The following is a 22,451-nucleotide window of genomic DNA, read 5'->3' on the forward strand; positions in this document are numbered from 1 at the left end:
TGCCCAAAAGTTACAGTGAAGTGTTATCTTCCTGCTGGTATTACACAGATGTCATGTTGCCCTTATTTCCCATTCACTTTGCTCCCTTTTACCATTTAGTTGGGTGTATTTTGGTCATTTTTTTTCTTAGTTCTCTTGGGAATTTTCACTTTGATAAAGTAATAGTAAAAGCAAAAGTGTAGGATTTGGCAAATTCTTTCTACAGGAGACTAGATTGTGACTCTTTTAGATGTTTCAGAGCACAGTTTCTGTGCTGTATGTTCAGCACTGCACTGTGAGAAAGAGGACAGAAGGTAGTATATAAGTGAAGGTAAGGCTGTGTTCCAGCCTCAGATATAACTGAGCTGAGTTTGGCTTGGGTGGTATAGTTTGCTCTCTGTATTAGTAGGTAGTTATTAGAACTACTGGGAAGCATACTTTGAAATTATAAAGAAATTTAAATGATAGAGACCCTATATTCAAATGTAAAAGGATGTGCTTGGCTTACCTGTGGGACCTATCTATCTACCTATCTATCTATCTATCTATCTATCTATCTATCTATCTATCTATCTATCTATCTATCTATCTATCTATCTATCTGTATATATACATATGTATATATAAAATTTTTTGTTGGTCTTGGGCTTGAACTCTGGGCCTGGGCACTGTCCCTTAGCTCTTCAGCTCAAGGCTAGTGCTTTACCACTTGAGCCGCAGCACCACTTCCTGTGGGTTGTATTTTAAAGGGTGCTTTTAGAGTAGTGATTTGTAACTTATGATTGGTTTCCCCAGAAGAATAACTTTCAAGTATTGTCAAGAATCTCTGGTAGCTAAATAAAAGCTAAATAAAAGCCTTTCTAGTTAACACAAAATATTGTGTCTTTAAAAGAAAAGTATGGGGCTGGGAATGGGGCTCAGTGGTAGAATGCTTGCCTAGCATGCATGAAGCCTCGGGTTCGATTCCTCAGTACCACATACACAGAAAACAGCCTGAAGTGGCTCTGTGACTCAAGTGGTAGAGCACTAGCCTTGAGCCAAAGAAGCTCAGAGACAGTGCCTAGGCCCTGAGTTCAAGCCCCATGACAGGCATAAAAAAAAAAAAAAAAAAAGAAAGAAAAGGATGATGGGCAAAGGTGGAAAGAGGTCAGGGCAGCTCTGTGGGTCAGGAGGAGTGAAGGCACATGGACTACTTTGGCTTTAGGTAGCTGCTACTTGGCTAGATGAAGATGAGCAATGGATGAAATTCAGTATTGAGCAGTAATGTATTGAGGGGCTGGGAATGTGGCTTAGTGGTAGAGTACTTGTCTCTAGCATGCATGAAGCCCTGTCTGGGTCCAGTTCCTCAGTACCACATAAACCTGTGGCTCAAGTGGTACAGTGCTAGCCTTGATCAAAAGAAGCACAGGGACAGTGCCCAGGCCCTGAGTTCAAGCCCAGGCCCTGACTGCCCTTCTCCCCCACCCCCACAAAGAAAATGTATTGAGTACTCATTTTCTACTTCATTGTGTAACCCTAGGAAGAGTACTTAACATCTCTGTTGTTAAACATTTATCTTTCTTAGATGATTGTGAGGTCTGAAAATAAGCCCTATCCAGTATCTAGCTCATGTTTATAACATGCCTACTATGTTGTTACTTTTACACTATCATATCATTTCTGACTTAGACACAATGAATGAAGAATGTAAGAAGAGGCAACTGTGTGCGTGCGTGCGTGCGTGCATGCATGCCTGTGGCCGGCCGGCCGACCGGCCTGCCTGCCTGCCTGCCTACCTACCTACCTACCTACCTACCTACCTACCTACCTACCTACCTACCTACCTACCTACCTACACCTAACTGCCAGTGCCAGTAGTGGGGCTTTAATTCTGTGTCTAGGCACTGCCCCTGAGCTTCCTTTGCTCAAGACTACCACTCTACACTTGAGCTACAGGTGTACCTTCAGCTTTTTGTGGTAAATTGGAATAAGACTCTCATGGGCTTTCCTGCCCTCACTGCCTTTGAACTGCCAACCTCAAATCTCAGTAGCTAGGGGTACACCCGCTTCTGAGTAGCTAGGATTACAGGCATGAGCCACTGGTGCCTAGCAAGTTTTTAAATTTTTTTGGGGGGGGGGTCTGGTCGTGGGGCCTGGACTCTGGGCTTGGGCACTGTCCCTCAGCTCTTCAGCTCAAGGCTAGCACTCTACCACTTGAGCCACAGCGCCACTTCCAGCTTTTTTCTTTTTGCTTATGTGGTGCTGAGGAATCGAACCCAGGGCCTCAGGCATGCAAGGCAAGCACTCTACCACTTAGCCATCTTCCCAGCCCCACCTTTGATTGTTTTCAAGATTCTTCATTCTGCTGACCCAGCTTTCCTCTGCCTTATATTGCATTTATAGTCATTGAAAAATAGGCACATTTGGGTTAGGCACCAGTGGCTCATGCCTGTCTGTAATCCTAGCTATTCAGGAGACTGAGATCTGAGGGTTGAAGTTCAAAGCCAGCCCAGTAACAAAGTCTGTGGGATTCTTATATCCAAATAAGCACTAAAAAAGCAAAAAGTGGAGCTGTGGCTCAACTGGTAGAGTTCTAGCCTTGAGCGAAAAAGCTAGCTACTCAAGGCACTTAGAAGTTTCCTAAAATGAAGATGGGAATAGACAAAATGAGTAAGAAAAGTACTGTTGCTCTGCCATATTTCCCAATTGAAAATTTCCAGTGCAGCTGGAAAAGTTATATTCTGTGCATAATTTGATTTGTATATGGGACAGAATGCTCTTTTAGGTTACAAGTATAATTAACGCACCTGTAATCTAGTGCTTGGGAGACGAGGCAGAAGTGTAGCAAGTTCCCAGCCAGACTGGGATACAGAGATAACCTGTCTCAAAGGCTGACTCCCAGGGTTGGGGGCCTAGCTCACGTGATAGGATGCTTGTGCAATGCACACTGAGGCCTGTGTTCAATCCCCCAGTACTTCAAAAGAAAACAAATCTAATATTTTAGGTTTGTTGTCCCAACTATTTAAGTAACTAGTTCTTCCTAGCTGTTCACAGGCTTTTTTAAGTCTGGGAACATAGTATTAATTTTAGCACGCTGTGATCTAGTTTAAAGAAAATACAATTGCAAGTATAATTAAAAATGTAATTTCCCATGCCCAAACAGTAAAGATTTTCTGAATACATTCTTCAATATTCTACATTTTAATTTGTTAAAAGAGATAATTATTTGGTTTGTTGCTGTATTATTGCTATTTCTCTTTTTGACTTGAATTAAGACTGAAAGTTGTGCACATCTTTTATTTTGATGATAATGAGCATCTAATCTTTAGTGATGGTATGTGTATTTTAGGAATAAACTATTCATAGTTTAAATACTTTCTATGCTTTAATGAGGAATAGGTAGGATTAATTTTAGAATGATTAAGATGTGTTTAGTGTACTTTAGAAAACTCATGCTGTGTGGCTACTACAAAGATGGATGGTCAATTCAGGGTGTTTGATTTTTGAATTCTTAGAGCCTGGAGGTCAAATCCAGGCTCTCTTGTGTGGGCTGATGAAGCATTCTGCCTCTTAGATTTTTCTAGGCCCTGCTTGTTTTCCTTTCCCCCTTTTTTTCTCTTTGTTTATCTCTCTCTCTTTTTCTTTTTTGATGCCTATACTGGGGCTTGAACTCAGGGCCTGGCACTGTCTCTTAGCTTTTTCACTTAAGGCTCATGTTCTACAACTTGAGTCACAGCTCCACTTCTGACTTTGGTGGACTTTTTTTGCTCCTGCTGTCTTCAAATAGGGATCCTTAGGATTTCAGCCTCCTGAGTAGCTAGGATTATGGGTTTAGCTCCAGCATGATTTCAGACTGTTAGTTTTTAATTAGCAGATCATCTTTACATCTTGATGGTGATCATTGTGTTCATGTTGCCATTTGAGTCATAATTAAAATAGAGACAAAGTTTAGAAATTAGAGTATGTCATATGGGATTTTATCTTTCCCTCTCCCTCCCTCTCCTTTCCCCCCTCTTTCTTTCTCTCCCCTTCTCCTCCTATCTGTCCCCCTGTCTCCTTTCCCCTTCCCTTCTTCCCCCCCAACCCCCCTTCCCAGTCCTGAGGCTTGAACTCAAGGCCTGGGCACTATCCCTGAGATTTCTTTTGCACAAGTTAATGCTCTATGATTTGACCAACAAAGCCATTTCTGGCTTTTTTCTAAGTAGTTTATTGGAAATAAGAGTCTCAAGGCCTTTCCTGCCTGGGCTGGCTTTGAACCCTGATCCTCAGATCTCAGCCTCCTGAGTAGCTAGGATGACAGGCATGAGCCACCGGTGCCTGAGTGGGATTTCATTTTTTTAATGAAGATACCAGGATATTGATTAATATAGAGAAATGTCTCTTGGGGGATGACTATACTTACATGTTTAGAATATATATGTAACATTTAAGATTTGCAAAAGCAGGGACGGTGTGTAGCTGAGTAGTAGAGTGCTTACCTAGTATCTGTGAGGCTCTGGGTTTAGAACATTCTGAGTTTGACATAAGAATAAATAAAATAAAGTTTAATTTATTCTTAAGCAGCACAAGGTAGTTATGGCCATATGCTCATCTCAAAGATAGTTTAGGTTAACTTCTCTTTTTACTTTTGAGAGTCACTGACTGATCTTGGCCTGAATTTTTTTTATTTCTTTCTCAAATTTTAACCTGTGGTGTAAAACTATCTTACCACTTATATTCTATTAAAACTAGGTATTGGCCTATTGAGGCAAGTGAGAAATGTCTTTTCTCTTTGTCTGAGTCTTATTTTCATTAGTTGCCAACCAGAAGGAAGTAACAAGCTCTAAACACTGAGCAGGCGTGGCTTATTGAGTCTGTGGTTCTCATCCTGGACTGGTTGTGTGCTATAGGTTTTGTCCCAGAGATGTCAAATTTGAACAGTTCCCCATTTGTGATATTATATCCTACTTACAGTATCAGTTCACTGAAACAGAGCTGGAATTTCTCAGAAGTGATGTTTAAGTGTTATTGGATCTTCTTTTTCTTATTCATAAAAGCATCTTGAAATAGTTATACAAATGGGTTTCAATTCAATATGTCAATTTATGTGTACAATACACCTCTCATTATTCCTCCATCTATCCGAACCCCACCAATGCCCTCTGGTTTCCTAGTTCTGTTTTCATGTATGTACATTGAATGTTAGGACATCTCATACCCTGTCACAGCAATGTTGTACACGTGTGTTGTCTAAACTGCTTTTGTTTTGCATGAAGCCCACTTCTGCTTTATTTGCTTTACTCTGCTTTATTACACAGGGAAGATATATCTCCTTGCAGTATATGATCTCCTCTTTCTCTAATGGCACAGATATTGGTAGGAGGGAAAGAGAGAAGTACATAGTATCACTTGATAGGAAGAATTTATCAGATCTTCCTACACATTAAATTTCTCTTCACTGCAGAGTTAAGTTCTAAATGCTGAAAATCCATTAATAACTATTTATTGTGTGTCCAACCTGATGAATAAACCACATTCTTGCCAGGCGCTGATAGCTCACACCTGTAATACCAGCTACTTAGGAGGTGAGATCTGAGAATTGAGATTTGAAGCCAGCCTGGGCAGGAAAGTCCATAAGACTCTTATTTCCTGTTAACCACCCAAAAGCCAGAAGTGGCGCTGTAGCTCAAGTGGTAGAGAGCTAGACTTGAGCAATTAGCTCAGGGATAGCACCCAGGCCCTGAGCTCAAGCTCCAAGACCCGTGCACAAAAAAGGGGCTTTTTAAAAAATGGGATTTCTAATACATTATTTTGTTGAATGTTGAAAAGTTTCTGGTTTGGGAATAATACTCAATAATACTCTTTGAGTTTTTGTATTCTGCTTTTAATAATTTCAGTTCTAGCATTTGAAATTGTCTTAGCAAGATGTGTAATGTATTTTAACATTATATTCCTTTATAAATGTGTTTCTTATTTCCATTTAGATCTTGAATACCTGATGCATGCAAAACAACAGCTAGTAACCACAGCTAAGCGGTGGGATTCTTCTTCTAAGACTATTATAGATTTTGAACCTAATGAAACTACTGATTTGGAGAAGAGCCTTCTTATCAGATACCAAATTCCTCTCTCTGCTGACCAGCTGTTTACTCAGTCCGTTTTAGACAAATCATTGACCAAGACCAACTATCAGTCACGGTTGCATGACCTCCTGTATATTGAGGAGATAGCCCAGTATAAAGAAGTCAGCAAGTAAGTTCTTGAGAAATACTGTTCATTCTTGCTTTCTAACCTTTGGATGGATGACATTTTTGAAGGAGTGTAACTGAAAACAGGTAGTGAAATTATTATTCTTTAATACCTGTATTCAATCTTTAAAATATGAGCAAGAACAATGTTTATTTTAGTAATGGCTCATTTTCACAAGATCTTTCTAAGCATCTGTTAGAGGCTCAGCTCTTTGCTGTGTGCTAGGAACGCAAGCCCGTGTTTCCCTCTTTTAAGCATTATGGTAGCCAGGTACTAGTGGCTCATGCCTATGATCTTAGCTGCTTAGGTATCTGAGATGGAGAGGATTTTAGTTTGAGGGTAGCCCAGGCGTAGATGTGAGAGGCCTCAGCCAAAAGCTAGAAGTGGTAGTGATTGCTTGTTATTCTAGCTACTTAGGTGATTGAGATTGGGAGAATAGTGTTTCCTGAATAACTAGAAAGGTCCATGGACTCACATTTCAGCATAAAAAGCTGGGCCTAGTGGTATTTGCTTGTCATCTCATCTACAGAGGGAAGGTAGGGAGACTCTGTCTTAGAAATAACAAAAAAAAAAAAAAAAAAAAAAAAGGTTGGAGGTATGATTCAATGGTATGACTCCCTAACAAGCGTGGGTTTTTTTTTCATTTTTTTAAAATTTTATTTTATTTGTGAACATATTGTACAGAGGGGTTACAATTACATGGGCAGGATAATGCATACATTTCTTACCAAGCATTGCAGCCTCTTCCTTTGTTTAAGCGTGGGGTTTTGAGTTCAAACCCCAGTAGCATCAAAAATAAAATAGAATACAATGAAATAAAGCTTTATCATCAGTGTTGGTCATACAAAGTATTCAAAAAATACTTGTTGAAGAAGTGTATAAATGAAGGAAATTACATATTTTGAAAGAATGAAATGATTTAGGTCTTCAAGAAAGCTTTTTGATAGTCAAACAGCTTTAGAAAAGCATATAAATGTTTTAACATGTTTTATATTTTATTCATATGTCATAATAAGACCAAGTACTTAAATTAAAAGCTTATTTGATCATTTTAGGAAAAATAATCTTAGAAATGACAGTGCGAATGAAAAAAGGCTGTTGAGAAAATTGTTATACTGGGTAGTAACTTTTTACTTTTTAAATGAAGATAAGCCCTAACAATTGAACCACACTATGAGGCATGACTGCATTTTTTAAAAGTATTTTTCTGAAGTACTTTTTTTTCATCAAGTTCCTTATTGATTGATACCTTATCAATATTAGTTGATTCTGAATATTTATTAAAGATATATTAAGTTAAATCTCGAGCTGTTCTGTTAATACATCTAATTTTCAAGATGTACCTAGTTTCAAATTGAATGTGTAAAATACACAAAGTCAGTAATAATTATTTGAAGACTCTCATGGCCCATTGATGATGCTTTGATTTCACTTTTTGAGCCAGAGTCTTGCTCTATGGCCTGCCCACATTGTCCTCACATTTGCATGCCTCCTATCCATGTTCTAGAATTATAGGTCTCTGAGCCTTACTTGGTCATTTATGATAACTTTACTCTCTCTTTCTGTCTCTGTCTCTCTGCTAGGGATTGAACTCAGTGTCTTTTGCTTGTTGAGCCACTCTGCCAGGCTAATTTATTGACTCTGAAAAGGCTTTTATTGCTGGGCATTGGAGGCTCTGACTGTAATCCTTGCTACTTAAGAGAGTGTGATCTGGAAGATCACAGATCAGAGGCAGCTGGAGCAGAAAAGTCTACCAAACTCTTCAAAATAACAAAGAAAAAGTTGAGCTGGAAGTATGGTTCAAATGGTAGAGCACCAGCCTAGCAAGAAAGAAGTCCTGTATTCAAACTCCAGTAGTGGGCTGGGAAGGTGGCTCAGTGATAGAGCGCTTGCCTTGCACGCATGAGGCCCTGGGTTCCATTCCTCAGCACCACATAAGCAAAAAGAAAAAAGCCGGAAGTGGCGCTGTGGCTCAAGTGGTAGAGCGCTAGCCTTGAGCTGAAGAGCTGAGGGACAGCGCCCAGGCCCAGAGTTCAGGCCCCACTACCGGACCCAAAAAAACAACAACAACAACATCAAACTCCAGTAGTGTTTTTTAAAAAAAGCTTTTATTGATTGTGTCTGTAGATTTTTCTAATGAAATTATTAGTTATTAAATAGCAAAGATGGTAGCTTTTATTATATGTTATTCACATTACTCTGTATTTTGATTACATTGTCCTAGATTTTTTTTTTCCTTTAGAAAGAACCTAATAAATACTGGTATGAGATAGAATTCAAAAGCTTACTAGAATCTTGGAGACTATTTTTGAATACTGTATTACAAATTTAAGAAAAAAAAGTATAGTAACTTGCACAGTATTTGTTCAATATTTTATTAAAGTTTTCAAATCATTTGTAGTAAAAGACCAGAAAAGCTTGTGGATTATTTTATTGAAAATCTGTTTAAAACAGAAATTCATTTGAATGGATAAAAAATGGAATCCTATACAATTGTGTAGGGATCAGCTACTTTTCAAGGAGGTAAGTATGCAAGGAACATGGAGCTGACGCCTGTGATCTCAGATACACAGGGGTCACAGGAGGCACATCACAGTCTAGGCTAGTCTGGTCGTAAAACATGCGAAAAATAAATGAAGCAAAAAGGATTGAGGTCTGGTTCAAGTCACCTGGAGTTCAAACCCCAGTTCTACCCTTAAAAAAAGCCCAAAACAAAACCAACAACTAGGTGGTCAAAAGTTCACACTGAGAGCACTTTGCAGGGCTTTCAAAGTCAAGATGAGGGCAGTCTTCAAAATATCAGCAGATTAAAGTGAGTGCTGATAAACTCTGTGGTGTAGTTCTTAGGAGTATTTGCCACTTTGCAGGAAGGACTTTCAGAACTTGGAACTTTTGGTGAAATATTGATGAAATAGAGCTATGCATAGAGAATCACTCCGAAGAAAAAATCAGAGGGGAAGTTGAAGTTGTCTGTATATTCATGTTTCAAACAATTGTGAAGAATGGGTTAGTTATGATAGAAAAATATGATTAAATATATAACTATTAAAATTATGTTGTTGAAGAATGTTAAAATTGTGGGGATGTTCATGACATACCATTGAGGAGGAAGATAGGCTAGTGATAAAACTGTGCTGCCATTTCTTCCTCCCCTTTTCCCTTCCTTCTCTTATTTTCCTTCTCCTGCCTTTTTTTCCATCTTTGTCTTCTTGTTCCTTCCTTCTTTCTCCCAGCTTTGCTGTGCTACTGAGGCTGGTCTTAAGTCCCCCAAGTTCAAGTGATTTTTTTTCCCTCCTCCCAGTGTTGAAATTACAGAGATGTGTCAACATACCTGGCTTTAAATAATAGTTTTTCATCTTTTAATACTGCCTTAAATTGATTCACATTTGATTGTTAATTCTTTAGGTACAATAACATAACTAACTTTAAAGATTAGATTTTGGGGAGGTTCATATGAAACCTCTGACCAAATGGTCTGATTCAGGGCTAAAACATTTTTTCAGCAAATTCCATTGTGAAAGATCATGGTAAATATTTCATACTTTCTGAACTTTTTTTTTTTGGTCGGTTGTGGGGCTTGAGCTCTGGCCTTGGGCGCTGTCCCTGCTGTCCCTGTGCTCTTCAGCTCAAGGTGAGCGCTCTAACACTTGAGCCACAGCACCACTTCCGAACCTTTTTTTTTTTTTTTTTAATTTTTTTTATCATTGATGTTCACAGCATGCAGTCTGGAATTGCATATCTGCTTTCTTTCATTTTGGGGCTGTATAACAACAGGTGAAATTTGGTTCTTGCACCATACTCCATTGTGTCTTTTTTTTTTGGGGGGGGGGTCCAGTCGTGGGACCTGAACTCTGGGCCTGGGCGCTGTCCCTCAGCTCTTCAGCTCAAGGCTATCGCTCTACCACTTGAGCCACAGCGCTACTTCCTTTGCTTATGTGGTGCTGAGGAATCGAACCCAGGGTCTCATGCATGCAAGGCAAGTGCTCTACCACTGAGCCACCTTCCCAACCTTAAATCATGCTTGTCTAACCAATCAATGACCATCATCAGAGCCACCTAAGTCACTACTAGAATTGTTCTTCTAGGATTTGAGAGTCTATTTAAAGATAGAAAACAATAGTATGTAGGAATGTAACTTTAAAAGTCTTTTCTCATTAGCTTACATTAGTTGTATAGAAGGGAGGGTTATTACATTTCCACATATGTTTATAATATGTTCCATTCATTCTCATCGACTATCACACTCCCTTTCCCCATTCCCCAAACAGTGTCACAAAATAGCCGGATGCTTGTGACTCATGCATATAATCCTAGCTACTCGGAGGCTGAGATCCGAGGATCCTGGTTTGAAGCCAGTCCAGGCAGGAAAGTCCATGAGTCTTTTTTTGTTTTTTGGTTAGTCAGGGAGCTTGAACTCTGGGCCTGGGCGCTGTCCCTCAGCTCTTCAGCTCAAGACTCTACCCCTTGAGGCACTGCGCCACTTCCGGTTTTCTGAGTTGTTTATTGAAGATAAGAGTCTCACAGACTTTCCTGCCCTGCCCTGCCCTGCCTGCAATCGTCAGATCTCTGCCTCCTGCGTAGCTAGGATTACAGGTGTGAGCCTCCAGCACCGGGCCTCCTTGAGTCTTTTATCTACAGTTAACCACCAAAAAGCTGTGGCTCCAGGAGGGCTAGCCTTGAGATAAAAAGCTAATAAACAGTGCCTAGGCTCTTGAGTTCTAGCTCCAGTATCAGAAAAAAAAAATAGACAAAATATATTTGGACTTGAGCCCGAATTTAGCAATAGAATTTATCTTTTATACTTTTTCGGTGGTACCAGAGTTGGAACTTGGGGTTTCAGGCCAGAGTGTTTTTGCCTGCACCAGGCCCTGGAGTGAGATACATCTGCCTATGCCACCTTAGTAGTTAGTAATACAGAAATGCATCATCAGGCTAAGCTTCTTTATTGAGATATGGTTTCACTGCCTTTTTCTTGTCAGTGCTGGCCTTGAATTGCCGTCCTTCTTATCTCTGCCTTCTGAGTAGTTAGAATAAGTGTGAGCTGTCAGCAGGGGTAGAATTTATTTTTAAACAATTAAAAAAAAAAGATAGTTTTTAAAAACTTCAAAATTTAAGATTTTGTGTGAGTAATATATAGTTAGTAAGCATACTGTATATCATCTTAAGTCTTAGGGGAAAGCTTCCAAATCTTTTAGGATTTCTTTTTAACCTCAGTCACATGTTAACATGCATTCAACCATCTACCTTGAAGTGAAATCTACTGAGTTCCAAGATATGTCATTTTCTAAAGAAGTTGACTTTAACTGAACCTGTTGTGGCACACCTAGTCAGGTTTCTGTGCTTGGCTTCTTGATGCAGCACTGAGAGACAGGCTGATTAGAGGGATGCATTTTGTCGTGAAGCTGGCTACAACTTCTATGGGTCTCCTCTGTTCTCCTGCTGTGCTCCAGTAAATCCAGGGATTGTCTCATTCCTTTGACTGATGTTTGGTGTTTATGTAGTAGAAATGGCATAAAGCAAAATTTACTATATAGCTCTGGCATTTAAAAATTAAAATGTAATATGAGAGATTATTATTACTATAATGATCAAGCTGTTTTTCTCATTAGCTGGAACTATGGTTTTAAATTTGTGAAAACTTGGTTGGCTATTATTCTACTTGTACCTAAATGGTCAGGAATTATGTAAGCCTTAAGGTTGATTTAAGGCAATAATAGAAAGAAAGAAAGAAATGTTTGTTGATCACAAGGTATACTTTGTGTTTTATGTGTTTCTGAATTACTAAATTTCGAAAATGCCTATGTTAATGCCTAAGAGCTGAATGATTGGATTTTAGCAGTCTGTGGTCTATAGCTTGTCAAGTCTGTGCTGTCTGGATCTTGAATGTTTGGTGTTTTCCCTGGGAGGAGCTCTATTCCAGTATTCACTTTTATCGCTCTTCCTTAAGAGTTCTGTTATAAAGCACAGTGATATGCCGCATGAGGAGTCTTTTGCTACGCTCAAATTGTGGGATAAATACTTTGTGCCTGCTAAATTGTGATCAAGTATATTGGGATGGCTGAGTCTAAAACCGTTGTTATGGTAAAACTTTAATGTATTGCCGAACAGTTGAGAATCTGTTACAGGATTTCAAGAATTTATGAGGGAGGGAATAATATAAAGTGGTTGAAATAAGAATGTGGTTCCTGGAACACGTGATTATTACAGAAATGAATAATTAATTCAATGAACAAAATTTACTGAGTACTTAAAAAAGGCAAGTTCTTACTAATTGTAAGGTAAATAAGATACATTGCTGAATGCCCCACAAATGGTAATCTAGTCCAGAGACAGGCCTACAGTGTAGGGATATGATATCAAGCAATCTGCACTGTGGTAGAGGAAAGCACAGGCCACTCAGGAAAGATCCTGTCCCATGGGAGGGGGGAAAAGGAGAGTAGTATAGTCAAATTGAACAATTCAAATTGAATTGTCTGCTTTCATGAACAGACAACATTGAAACTGAATTTTGACAAAGATGACCCCAAATTTGATTTATGTAGATAGCAGATTTGCCAGGCGAAAAAGTAGGACAAATGTGAATTAAAGGAAACAGGTTATGAGAATAGAGCAGAGAGTTTTGGGGAAGTACAACGTCATTATAGTTGCAATGTGATGGTGTACATAGTAGGTGAGAGAGAAAGCTTTTCAACTCTATCCTCAGCTTTAGAAAACAACTTAGTATCAGACTTGCATTTTACAAAGATCTCTGCTGATATAGAGAATAGACTTGATTAAGAAGTCACATTGGAAGATGATTTAAAAGAATGATCCAGTTCTGACATGGACATGTAGGTGGGTGACAGTGCATATGTGTGGGAGCATTGGTTTAGGAGTCATTTGGGGAAGGCAAATGGTGATTCAATTTTGGCATCCTGGGTTTGAACACAAGTATCTCCATTTGACAGGTGGAAGAGGGCAGGTTAATGGTTGATGGAAGATGGAGGAGCACATAAAGGATAGAGTATGTCTTCACTGAAATCTGTGGAAGAGGGAGTTTGGGGAGGGGGGACAGTGGTTGGCAAGTTAAGGAGCAAAGAAAAAGGTTATGAATAGCTGAGCACTAGGGGTTTACACTTTTAATCTTAGCTACTGAAGAGGCTGAGGTCTGAGCATTGTGATTCAAAGCCATCCTGGGCAAGAAAGTATATGAGACTCTTTATCTCCAGTTAACTACCAAAATGCCAGAAGTAGAGCTTTGGCTTAAGCGATAGAGTGCTAGCCTTGAGCAAACAAAACAAAACAAAGATAGCACCCAGGCCCTGAGTTCAAGCCCTAGGACCAGTGCAAAAACAAAAAAAAACTGTTCATCACTTTTAGTAGCAAAGAAGTCCTTTGTGAATTACAAATACACTAAAAACTGGGCGCATTGGTGGCTCATTTATATAATCCTAGCTACTCAGGAAGCTGAGATCTGAGGGTTATGGTTTGAAGCCAGGCTGATCAGACAGTCTGAGAGAGACTGTCATTAACTAGCAAAAAGTCTTAAGTGATAGAATGACATTTAACAGGTAAACAAGAGCATGAAGCCCTGAGTTGAAGCCCCAGTACTGGCACACACCCAGGTAATCATTTTTCTCTTAGAAAGTCCTAGCCCTTTATATATGTATCGTACAGAGAATAAAGAACAGTAAACCTTGTATTACACGTGCTTTCTTTAATAAAGTTAAAACATGTGACGTGTATGTGTTATGCAAGGTTTCCTGTTTTGTTTTTGTGCAACAGGATCTTTCTTTAAAAAATTATAAAATTGTTATTATAAAGGTGATGTACAGAGCGATTACTGTTACATAAGTTAGGTAAAGAATATGTTTCTTTTTGGACAATGTCATCCCTTCCCTTGCTCTCTCCCAGATTTTCCTTCCCATCCCCACCCACAAGTTGTACAGTTGATTTTCAACATAGTATCTAGTGGGTACCACTGTTGCATTTATTTGTTCATCCTTTATCCCTCCATTTCTGTGCTCTCCCTTATCATCCCCCAAACAGATAAGTGAACAAAAAAGACAAAAAGAAAAGAAAACAAAAGCAGCAACAAAGAGAAAACCTCTTGTTTCCATTTCCTGGAGTTCATTTTGATAAATGTTATTTGTATGAGCAGATGCACATTGGCAGTGTACCTTTGTGTTCCTCTCCTAAGAGTATCCTCCTTTGGTCTGTGGGTGACTGTCTAGAGTAATGGTCTTTTTTATGTCCAAGACTGGCTTTGATCTGCTGCCTCAGCCTCTGAAGTTGCAGGATTTTAGATGTGGGCCAGTATGTCTAGCTAGAACTTAGTGTTTTAAAGAAATGTTTTTGTCCCCTTAAGGGTTTATAAGACATTCTTGCCATCATGTATACAAAAGAAGATTTGAAAACAATTCAGTGATACCATTAAAAAGTACCCTCTTTTGAGCTTGCTCTGCCCTTCAGTGGACACCTATGAACACAGGGAGTGAGGAACTGGAACGTGGAGAACCCCCTGTTCAGGCAAAGCATTCTCTAGAAGCTGCCACCCACTCTGCTCCCTATAAATATCCAGAGAGAATACCCAGAGGAGGGCAGAGTCCAGGACCAGCTCGGGAAGCTTGCTCTCTCATCTTCCACCATGAAGATCTCCGTGCAGCGCTTCTGTGCCTTCTGCTCGCAGTCATCAGTCCTCAGGTGTTTGCTGAACCAGCCCCTGTCCCGACCAATAAGAGGATTCCCCAGCCAGTGGCCAGAGGGCCACAAAAGACTCACTATAGTGGATGTCCCCAGAAAGCCATAAGCTCCATGACCAAACTGGGCAAGGAGATCTGTCCTAACTCCAAGCAGAATGGGTTGAGGACTCCATAAAGAACTTGGACTAAAAAAAAAAAAAGTCCAACTCCACAGCCATGAGTCTAACCCAGAATGTGAAGAAGTCTTGATTCATTTCTCTTTTCTCTCTCACTCTGAGATAATCTCATCATCATTGCCAAAGGAATGGGTTTCATTGGTAATTTTAAAAGCATATTACGTTTTAGTCAATTCGAGTTTTTAGGCTTATCTCTCATGCATATCAGTCAACTTCTGAGCAGAAAGCTTTGAGCAGATCACTTGCTCCCTGGGGAGTCTTGATGCAGTCCCTGCCAAGTATGAGTGTGAGTCCTGCTTCCCTCCTTCCTGCTCTTCTAAAGGTCCTGGAAAATTTCAGCAGAATGCAAGTGTTGTGTGTTTTTAGGCTGACATTGCTCTTTTATTTTATTTTATTTTATTTTTTTTTTGGTTCCGGTCGTGGGGCTTGAACTCTGGGCCTGGGCGCTGTCCCTCAGCTCTTCAGCTCAAGGCTAGCACTCTACCACTTGAGCCACAGCGCCACTTCCGGCTTTTTTCTTTTTGCTTATGTGGTGCTGAGGAATTGAACCCAGGGCCTCAGGCATGCAAGGCAAGCGCTCTACCACTGAGCCACCTTCCCAGCCCTGACATTGCTCTTTTAAATGCAAGATGAGACTCAGGAGGTTTTGAATGGAAGTGGATATAAAAAAATAAAACAAAATTTATACACAAAAGAACCCTCCTTACAACCAAATATATAGACTTTAACACAACTTAATTGCTTCATTCAAATTTTGAAGTGAGAGAAAGTAGAAAATGTGTGCCTTGTTATTACACTGCCTTTTCAGAATGTTTATATCTTTCTCACCTCACATTTCTTTTTTTCTTTTTTTTTTTGGTCCGGTTGTGGGGCCTGAATTCTGGGCCTGGGCGCTGTCCCTTAGCTCTTCAGCTCAAGGCTTGTGCTCTACCACCTGAGCCACAGCGCCACTTCCGGCTTTTTTCTTTTTGCTTATGGGGTGCTGAGGAATGGAACCCAGGGCCTCATGCGTGCAAGGCAAGCGCTCTACCACTGAGCCAACTTCCCAGCCCCTCACCTCACATTTCTTGACTGAAGGTCATCTTGGTTCTCTGAGCTGCTTTCACGCATACGTTCTCATACTCATGGATACATGTGAAGGAGTGCTCCAGCTGAGGTCTGGGAGGCTTCATTCTCCATCTGTATCCCACATAAGATTGGCTCCTTGTAGCCCTGAAGGCCTGGCGTTGTGGCTTACATAGTAGAGCACTTCTCTAGCAAGAGCAAGGAAGGCCCTGTTCAAACATGCATGTGCACACACACATACAATTATGCTGGTTGTTACTCATTAACATAATTGAAAGAAATTCTTTTTTAGTGCTGGTCCTGGGGCTTGAACTCAGTGCCTGGGCGCTGACCTTGGGCTTTTTGTTTTTGTTCAAGGTTAGCACTCTTCCACTTGAGCCATAGCTTCATTTCTGGCTTTTTGGTGGTTAATTTTTTTGGTGGCTAAGCATTTCATGGACTTTCCTGGCTGGGCCTCTTAGTTAGGATTAGAGGCATGAGTTACTGGCACCTGTCAAAAGAGAAAGTTCATGAGTAGGATCTTTTGGTAAGCAATCAGTTGAACGTCTATTCTAGTTTTACTGCAGTATCTTTGCTTCTGGTCCCAGGTGCTTTTTAGTCTCAGTTGATTTAATTGGTTTGTTCAAACAGGCTTTTATATTAATATATTTTATTATAATATCTCAAGTATTTCCAAATGTACATAGTTATTTAACAACTAAGTTTGTGTCTTTATATAATTTACATTTGGTCACCTAAAAGTTTTGTTGTGTCCAACTTGGACTAAAGGCAGAAAGAATATATCGTTCTTGGTTGAGTAAAGTAGAATTGATGGGAAGATTTAACTTCTGATATGTTTACATTTAGTTATTATGGTTTTGATTGTAACATTCAAACTGGTTTTCTACTTCTGATTCAGGTTCAACCTCAAAGTGCACTTGCAGATTCTAGCAAGCTTCATGCTCACTGGAGTTTCTGGGGGCGCAAAGTATGCTCAGAATGGACAGCTTTTTGGTCGTTTTAAGCTTACTGAAACACTTTCTGAAGATACTTTGGCTGGACGACTGGTGATGACCAAAGTCAATGCTGTTTATTTATTACCAGTCCCTAAAGAGAAGTTAGCACAGACCCAGGGAACCAAAGAGAAGGTTTATGAAGCTACTATTGAAGAAAAAACAAAAGAGTATATATTTTTAAGGATATCCAGGGAATGCTGTGAAGAACTGAATCTTCGGCCTGACTGTGACATACAGGTAGGTTGGGAGGCTGCACCCTCACCGTGTGTCAGCTAATAGTCTTCTACTTCCATCTTTCTTCTACCTTACCCAGACAGAATGCAGTTGTCTTTGAATTCTTGTACTGAAGAGTTAAGCATTGGAACTCTGGTAATTCACAGAGAAAATTCTCTTTGGTTTTGTGGTTTTGTGTGTGTGTATGAGAGACACAGAGATCGAGAGAGAGAGAGAGAAAGAGGGAGAGGGAGAGGGAGAGAGAGATGCTAGTTCTGGAGCTTGAATTCAGGACCTGGGCACAATTGCTGAGCTTTTTTGATCAAGGCTGATGTTTTGCCTCTTGAGCCACATCTCCACTTCCAGATTTTTTTTTTTTTAACTTAGTTGGAAATAAGAGTCTCATGGACTTTTCTTTCTGGGCTGATCTTCATAGCTCAGCCTTCAGAGTAGCTAGGATTACAGGCATGAACACCACTCAGCTTGTTTGTTGTTTTCTTGAGATAGTCTCCCTACTGCACCCAGGTTGACCTCAAACTTGTGCTCCTCCTGCCTTAGACTCCAGAGTGCTGGGTTGCAGTTGTGTGATACTACACCCTGCTTTGATTCTTCCTAATTTAAGTAACAACTAAAATATTCCTGTTTAATCAAGGCTGATCTTTTTTTTTGGGGGGGGGTCAGTCGAGTCGTGGGGGCTTGACCTCTGGGCTTGGGCGCTGTCCCTGTGCTCTTCAGCTCAAGGTGAGCAATCTGCTGCTTGAGCCAGAGCACCACTTCTGGTTTTCTAGTGGTTTATTGGAGATAAGAGTCTCACGAACTTTCCTGCCTGGGCTGGCTTTGAACCGAGATCTTCAGGCCTCAGCCTCCTGAGTAGCTAGGATTATAGGCGTGAGCCACTGGTGCCCAGCTTTAGTCTGTTATATTTAATTGGAACGTTAACTGTTTTTCTTTACCCTCCTGTTTTTTTGTTGTTGTTGTTGTTTGTTTTGTTTTTCATTACTGGACATTGGACTCAGGGCCTTGTGCTAGCTAGGCAGTTTAACACCAGAGTTAAGCCTCCAGAGTTGTAAAAATAACTTTATTTTTCTAATAGTAACTGCCAGTTTTGCTTGAGGCTAGCCTGGCCTGTGATCTTCTTATTTATGCGTCCCATGCAGCTGAGCTTTTAGATGTGAGCTCTGTGCTCCAGCTTTCTTTCTTTCTTCCTTTCTTTTTCTTTTTTTACTTTTTTGCTTTACTTCTTCTTAAACATAAAACTTCGTGAAAATTACTTAAAGTAAATCCATACAGTATGGTTAGGCTGATGATCATTCAATACATGATAGTTCACAGATGTTCTGTGGATTTTATCAAATTTTTATTCTTTATAGAAATCAGATAAGCTTATCTAATTGTTATATCATTTACAAGTACTTCAGTATCTTAATGTGTCTAATGATGTTAATAATAGTATAAACACTATTAGTATCCTTAAGTGAGATCATTCATGTAAAGTGCTTATTACAGTGTCTAGTGCTAAATAAATAAGGCAAATACTATGTACATTAATAATTGTTAGCATAAGAATGTACTTCCAAAGAATCTCCAAACATATCCCCACCAAACTGTTGTCTCCACAAAGTGCACTGCAGTGATGTTTGCTTAAATGCCTTTGAAAAATTCATTTGAAAATGAATTTCCCATTTTTGTTTCAGGTTGAACTTCAGTTTCAGTTGAATAGATTACCCCTCTGTGAAATGCATTATGCACTAGACAGGATCAAGGACAATGGTGTTTTGTTTCCAGACATCAATATGACTCCCACCATACCTTGGAGTCCCAACAGGTACTGAAGGGGAAGTCGGAGGAAGAAAGAATGTTCATATCAAGTTTAATGTCTGTGTCAAGTAACTGAAGCATACTTTTATAAGGAAGGTTGTCTGTGTTCCTCAAGACATTTTAGTAGTTGAGAAAATGGAAGAAAACCTAGAATGAACTATCTGAGATTCATCTCTTTGCTTTCCCCCAGAGTCAAAATGAGTTCTTTGCTTTTCTCAGTGGCTTTCATTTGATAGGATGCTAAACATCCCAGTTTAGGATATTGCTGCATAGAAGCCTAATAGGAAAATTACGGCTTTTCTAAAGTGGTTGAAATAGTTCATTTCAAGTAATTTTTGGCTATAGGTGATCCTGTGATTTGGCAAAGTGGAGAAAGTATGATAGAAGATAGTACTTCAGAAACTGCCCTTGAGTTAATGGCTGTGTAAATACTTTTTGCTTGAATTCTGTCTGGCACTTATTTCCTTGCAGTTAGGGAAGATATTTCTGGTTTGTCTCAAGAATAGAGATAGGTAGAGAAAGTAGAGGGAGGAGAGGATAGGTAGAGGAAGTAGAGGGAGCTATGTTATTGTGTCTTTTCACTGGATCTTGTCCTGTTGGTTTATCTTTCTTATCTTAATCTACTTTCTAAAAATACTTCTGTGGCTCTTTACAATGGAGTTGATTACTTGTGTTCCTCTAGCCTTGGTAGAGTGGCCCTGTTCCATGCTGATGGAAGCCCTAGCATCTTCAGCAGTTGGTTTCCCAGTTGACTGTGGGTATTGACAAGGGGAAAATGAACACAGTGCCATGTGGGACATTTTTGTGGACCAAGCCTAAAAATGCCACTCTAAGATCCCCTTAACTGTTCCATTTCTTCTGGTCCTAAAAACAGAACAAAATACAGTATGTCTTAAAAAGAGCCCTTATTGCCATCTCTCCTTTCTTTTTTTTTTTTTTTTTTTTTTTGGTCGGTCGTGGGACTTGAACTCTGGGCCTGGGCGCTGTCCCTCAGCTCTTCAGCTCAAGGCTAGCGCTCTACCACTTGAGCTACAGCGCCACTTCCGGTTTTCTGGTGGTTTATTGGAGATAGGAGTTTCACGGTCTCTCCTGCCCAGGCTGGCTTTGAACCGCGATCCTCAGATCTCAGCCTCCTGAGTAGCTAGGATTACAGGCGTGAGCCACCAGCGCCCGGCATCTCTCCTTTCTTTACAGCTAAAATCCTTGATAGAGAAGGTGGTCTGCATGCTGTAAGCTCTATTTTCCATTTGTTTACGGTCTTGAAGGTAACCCTGATCCCCTACTTAGAAAAGGTCAGGGATACTCTTTTTTATCTTTGGCTCAGCCTCTTTGAATCTGTCCTGTTCTTCATGCTTATGGCTAGTGCTAAATTTCAGCCTGGATTATTTCTGTGGAATTCTTGTGATGATCTTTGTCTTTCAATCAGATCCTTGTTGCTTGGTAAAGCTCACATACTTCTTCTAGAGTTAGTTTTCTAAAATAATCATGTTATTTCACTGTTCACAAATCTCTGATTTGTTGATAATCTGAGATCTTAATGTAAAACTGTGTTACTTAATGACTGCTTTTCCTCAATATCTTTTCAAAGTTCTGTCATAGTTTAGCTTGACACTGCTTTTCTCCTCCCATGTTTGTTTGGCCTAACCATATTGCCCTGAAATTTATTTAGTTTTTTCCTGTATTCATTTCCTTCCTTGCTATAGTTTTGTTAATAATTTTTGATGGTAGTGGGATTTGATCTTGGCCTTTCACTTCCATTATTATTTTATTTAATTATTTATTTTTTCATGGTATTGGAGGTTTGAACTCAGGGCCTTGTGATTGCAAGCCTGGCACATTATTGCTGAGACATGTTCCCAGGCCTGTTGAGTAATGTTTAGTGTATTCATGTTGTACGATCTACAGACTTTATTTCATCTTGTAAAACAAGTATTAACCTATAATAGGACTTTTGGTCTCTTCCTTCCCCAGCCCTGTCTCATCTTTATGTGGTCTCCAGTTTCAAAGGATCTTTGCCTTGAATTGTCTGTTGAAGAATTCCCTGTCCTTTAATATTTTGTCCAGCTCAAGTACTGTCCTTTAAGTAGATGACCATGACTATTCCTTCATTGTTTCAACAAATGCTTAAGAGTGATTGACAGCTTTCACTTTTAAGCACAATTTCTTTCCAGTTTTAAAAATTATTGTTATTGATGGAACTGGTATGTGAACTCGAACTCATTCTCACTCATCTTGCTAAACTTTCCGGTCCTATTTTTTGCTGAGTTTTTTGGACATATGGTCTTGTGAACTTTTCTGTGTGGTTTGAATTCAAACCTTGACCCTGCAGATAGCCTTCTGAGTAGTTGGGATTACAGGCATGAGCCACTGGTGCTCTACTCTTCAGTTGATTGTTGTCAGTTGTATGTATGTATGTCTACTTTTCTCTCTAGACTGAGCTTTGTCATTCTAAGATGCTGTCTTAAACTCCTGTAGGTCTTGCACATTACTAATATTTGACATTTTAAATTGGAATTTCAAGTTTACAGGAAAAAAAAAACCACCTAGATTTTCAAATAGGAGGCCACAGCAGTAAACTGTTTGGTAATTTTACTTGAAATGCTTACTTCTGAAAATTACATATAATCCTCAAACACTACTATGTTAACTAAAAAAGTAACAAGAAAATGTTAGTAGCAGAAAAGACTTCACACCAGTATAGTATAGTATAATATAGTATAGTATAGTAGTTGGAAGGTTCTAGATCTAGTAAGATGCTGAAAAACAAGCCATTTAAAATATTTTCTGGAATAATATACAATGTAGATAGATAAATGAGGTTGAGAATTTCTTCTTAAACATGTCTATAAATGCTAACAATGCATTAGGGAAAGGACCTTGAATTAATGTGGTTCTGAAAATAAAATAGTTTTTAAGTTTTATTTAGAAAACATTTGGGAAGACTTGATTTTTTTTTTAATTGTGAAAATCAAAGATGATTCATGAAATGTAGTATTATAAACCTTTCCCTTATTAAATGGTGGTGTGGTAAAGAAAAATTATTTTAATCATTGGCTTTCTTTACAAATTCAGTATTCAGTACTAGAAATTACACAGATGATGGACAGTGATAATTTCAGATCTCTGGAGTAAGCATTTACACTGAAATAATTGATAAACTAGGTGGATTAAAAAAAATAGAGACTTTTTTTGAAACTTATTTTATTTTATTTTTTTAAATTTTGTTTTATTTTGTTGGTAGTGGGGACTTGAACTCTGGGCCTGGGCACTGTCCCTCAGCTCTTAAGCTCAAGGCTAGTGCTCTACCACTTGAACCA

General features: G+C 39.3%; 1 protein-coding gene across 8 annotated transcripts in view; it reads left to right on the forward strand.

Moving 5' to 3' along the window:
- The window catches only part of Helz (helicase with zinc finger), a 145,615-nt gene that overhangs the window by 66,665 nt on the left and 56,499 nt on the right, over positions 1-22,451 (forward strand). For all 8 annotated transcript variants that reach the window (XM_069993111.1, XM_069993112.1, XM_069993109.1 and 5 more), the window contains 3 exons: positions 5,922-6,189; positions 17,007-17,340; positions 19,011-19,141. In XM_069993111.1, the coding sequence (XP_069849212.1) occupies positions 5,922-6,189; positions 17,007-17,340; positions 19,011-19,141 (733 nt within the window). The remainder of the gene's footprint in view (positions 1-5,921; positions 6,190-17,006; positions 17,341-19,010; positions 19,142-22,451) is intronic.

The sequence above is a fragment of the Dipodomys merriami genome, unplaced genomic scaffold, assembly GCF_024711535.1.
Source record: "Dipodomys merriami isolate MVZ:Mamm:240054 unplaced genomic scaffold, mDipMer1.0.p SCAF_42, whole genome shotgun sequence".
NCBI classification, from domain to species: Eukaryota; Metazoa; Chordata; class Mammalia; order Rodentia; family Heteromyidae; genus Dipodomys; species Dipodomys merriami.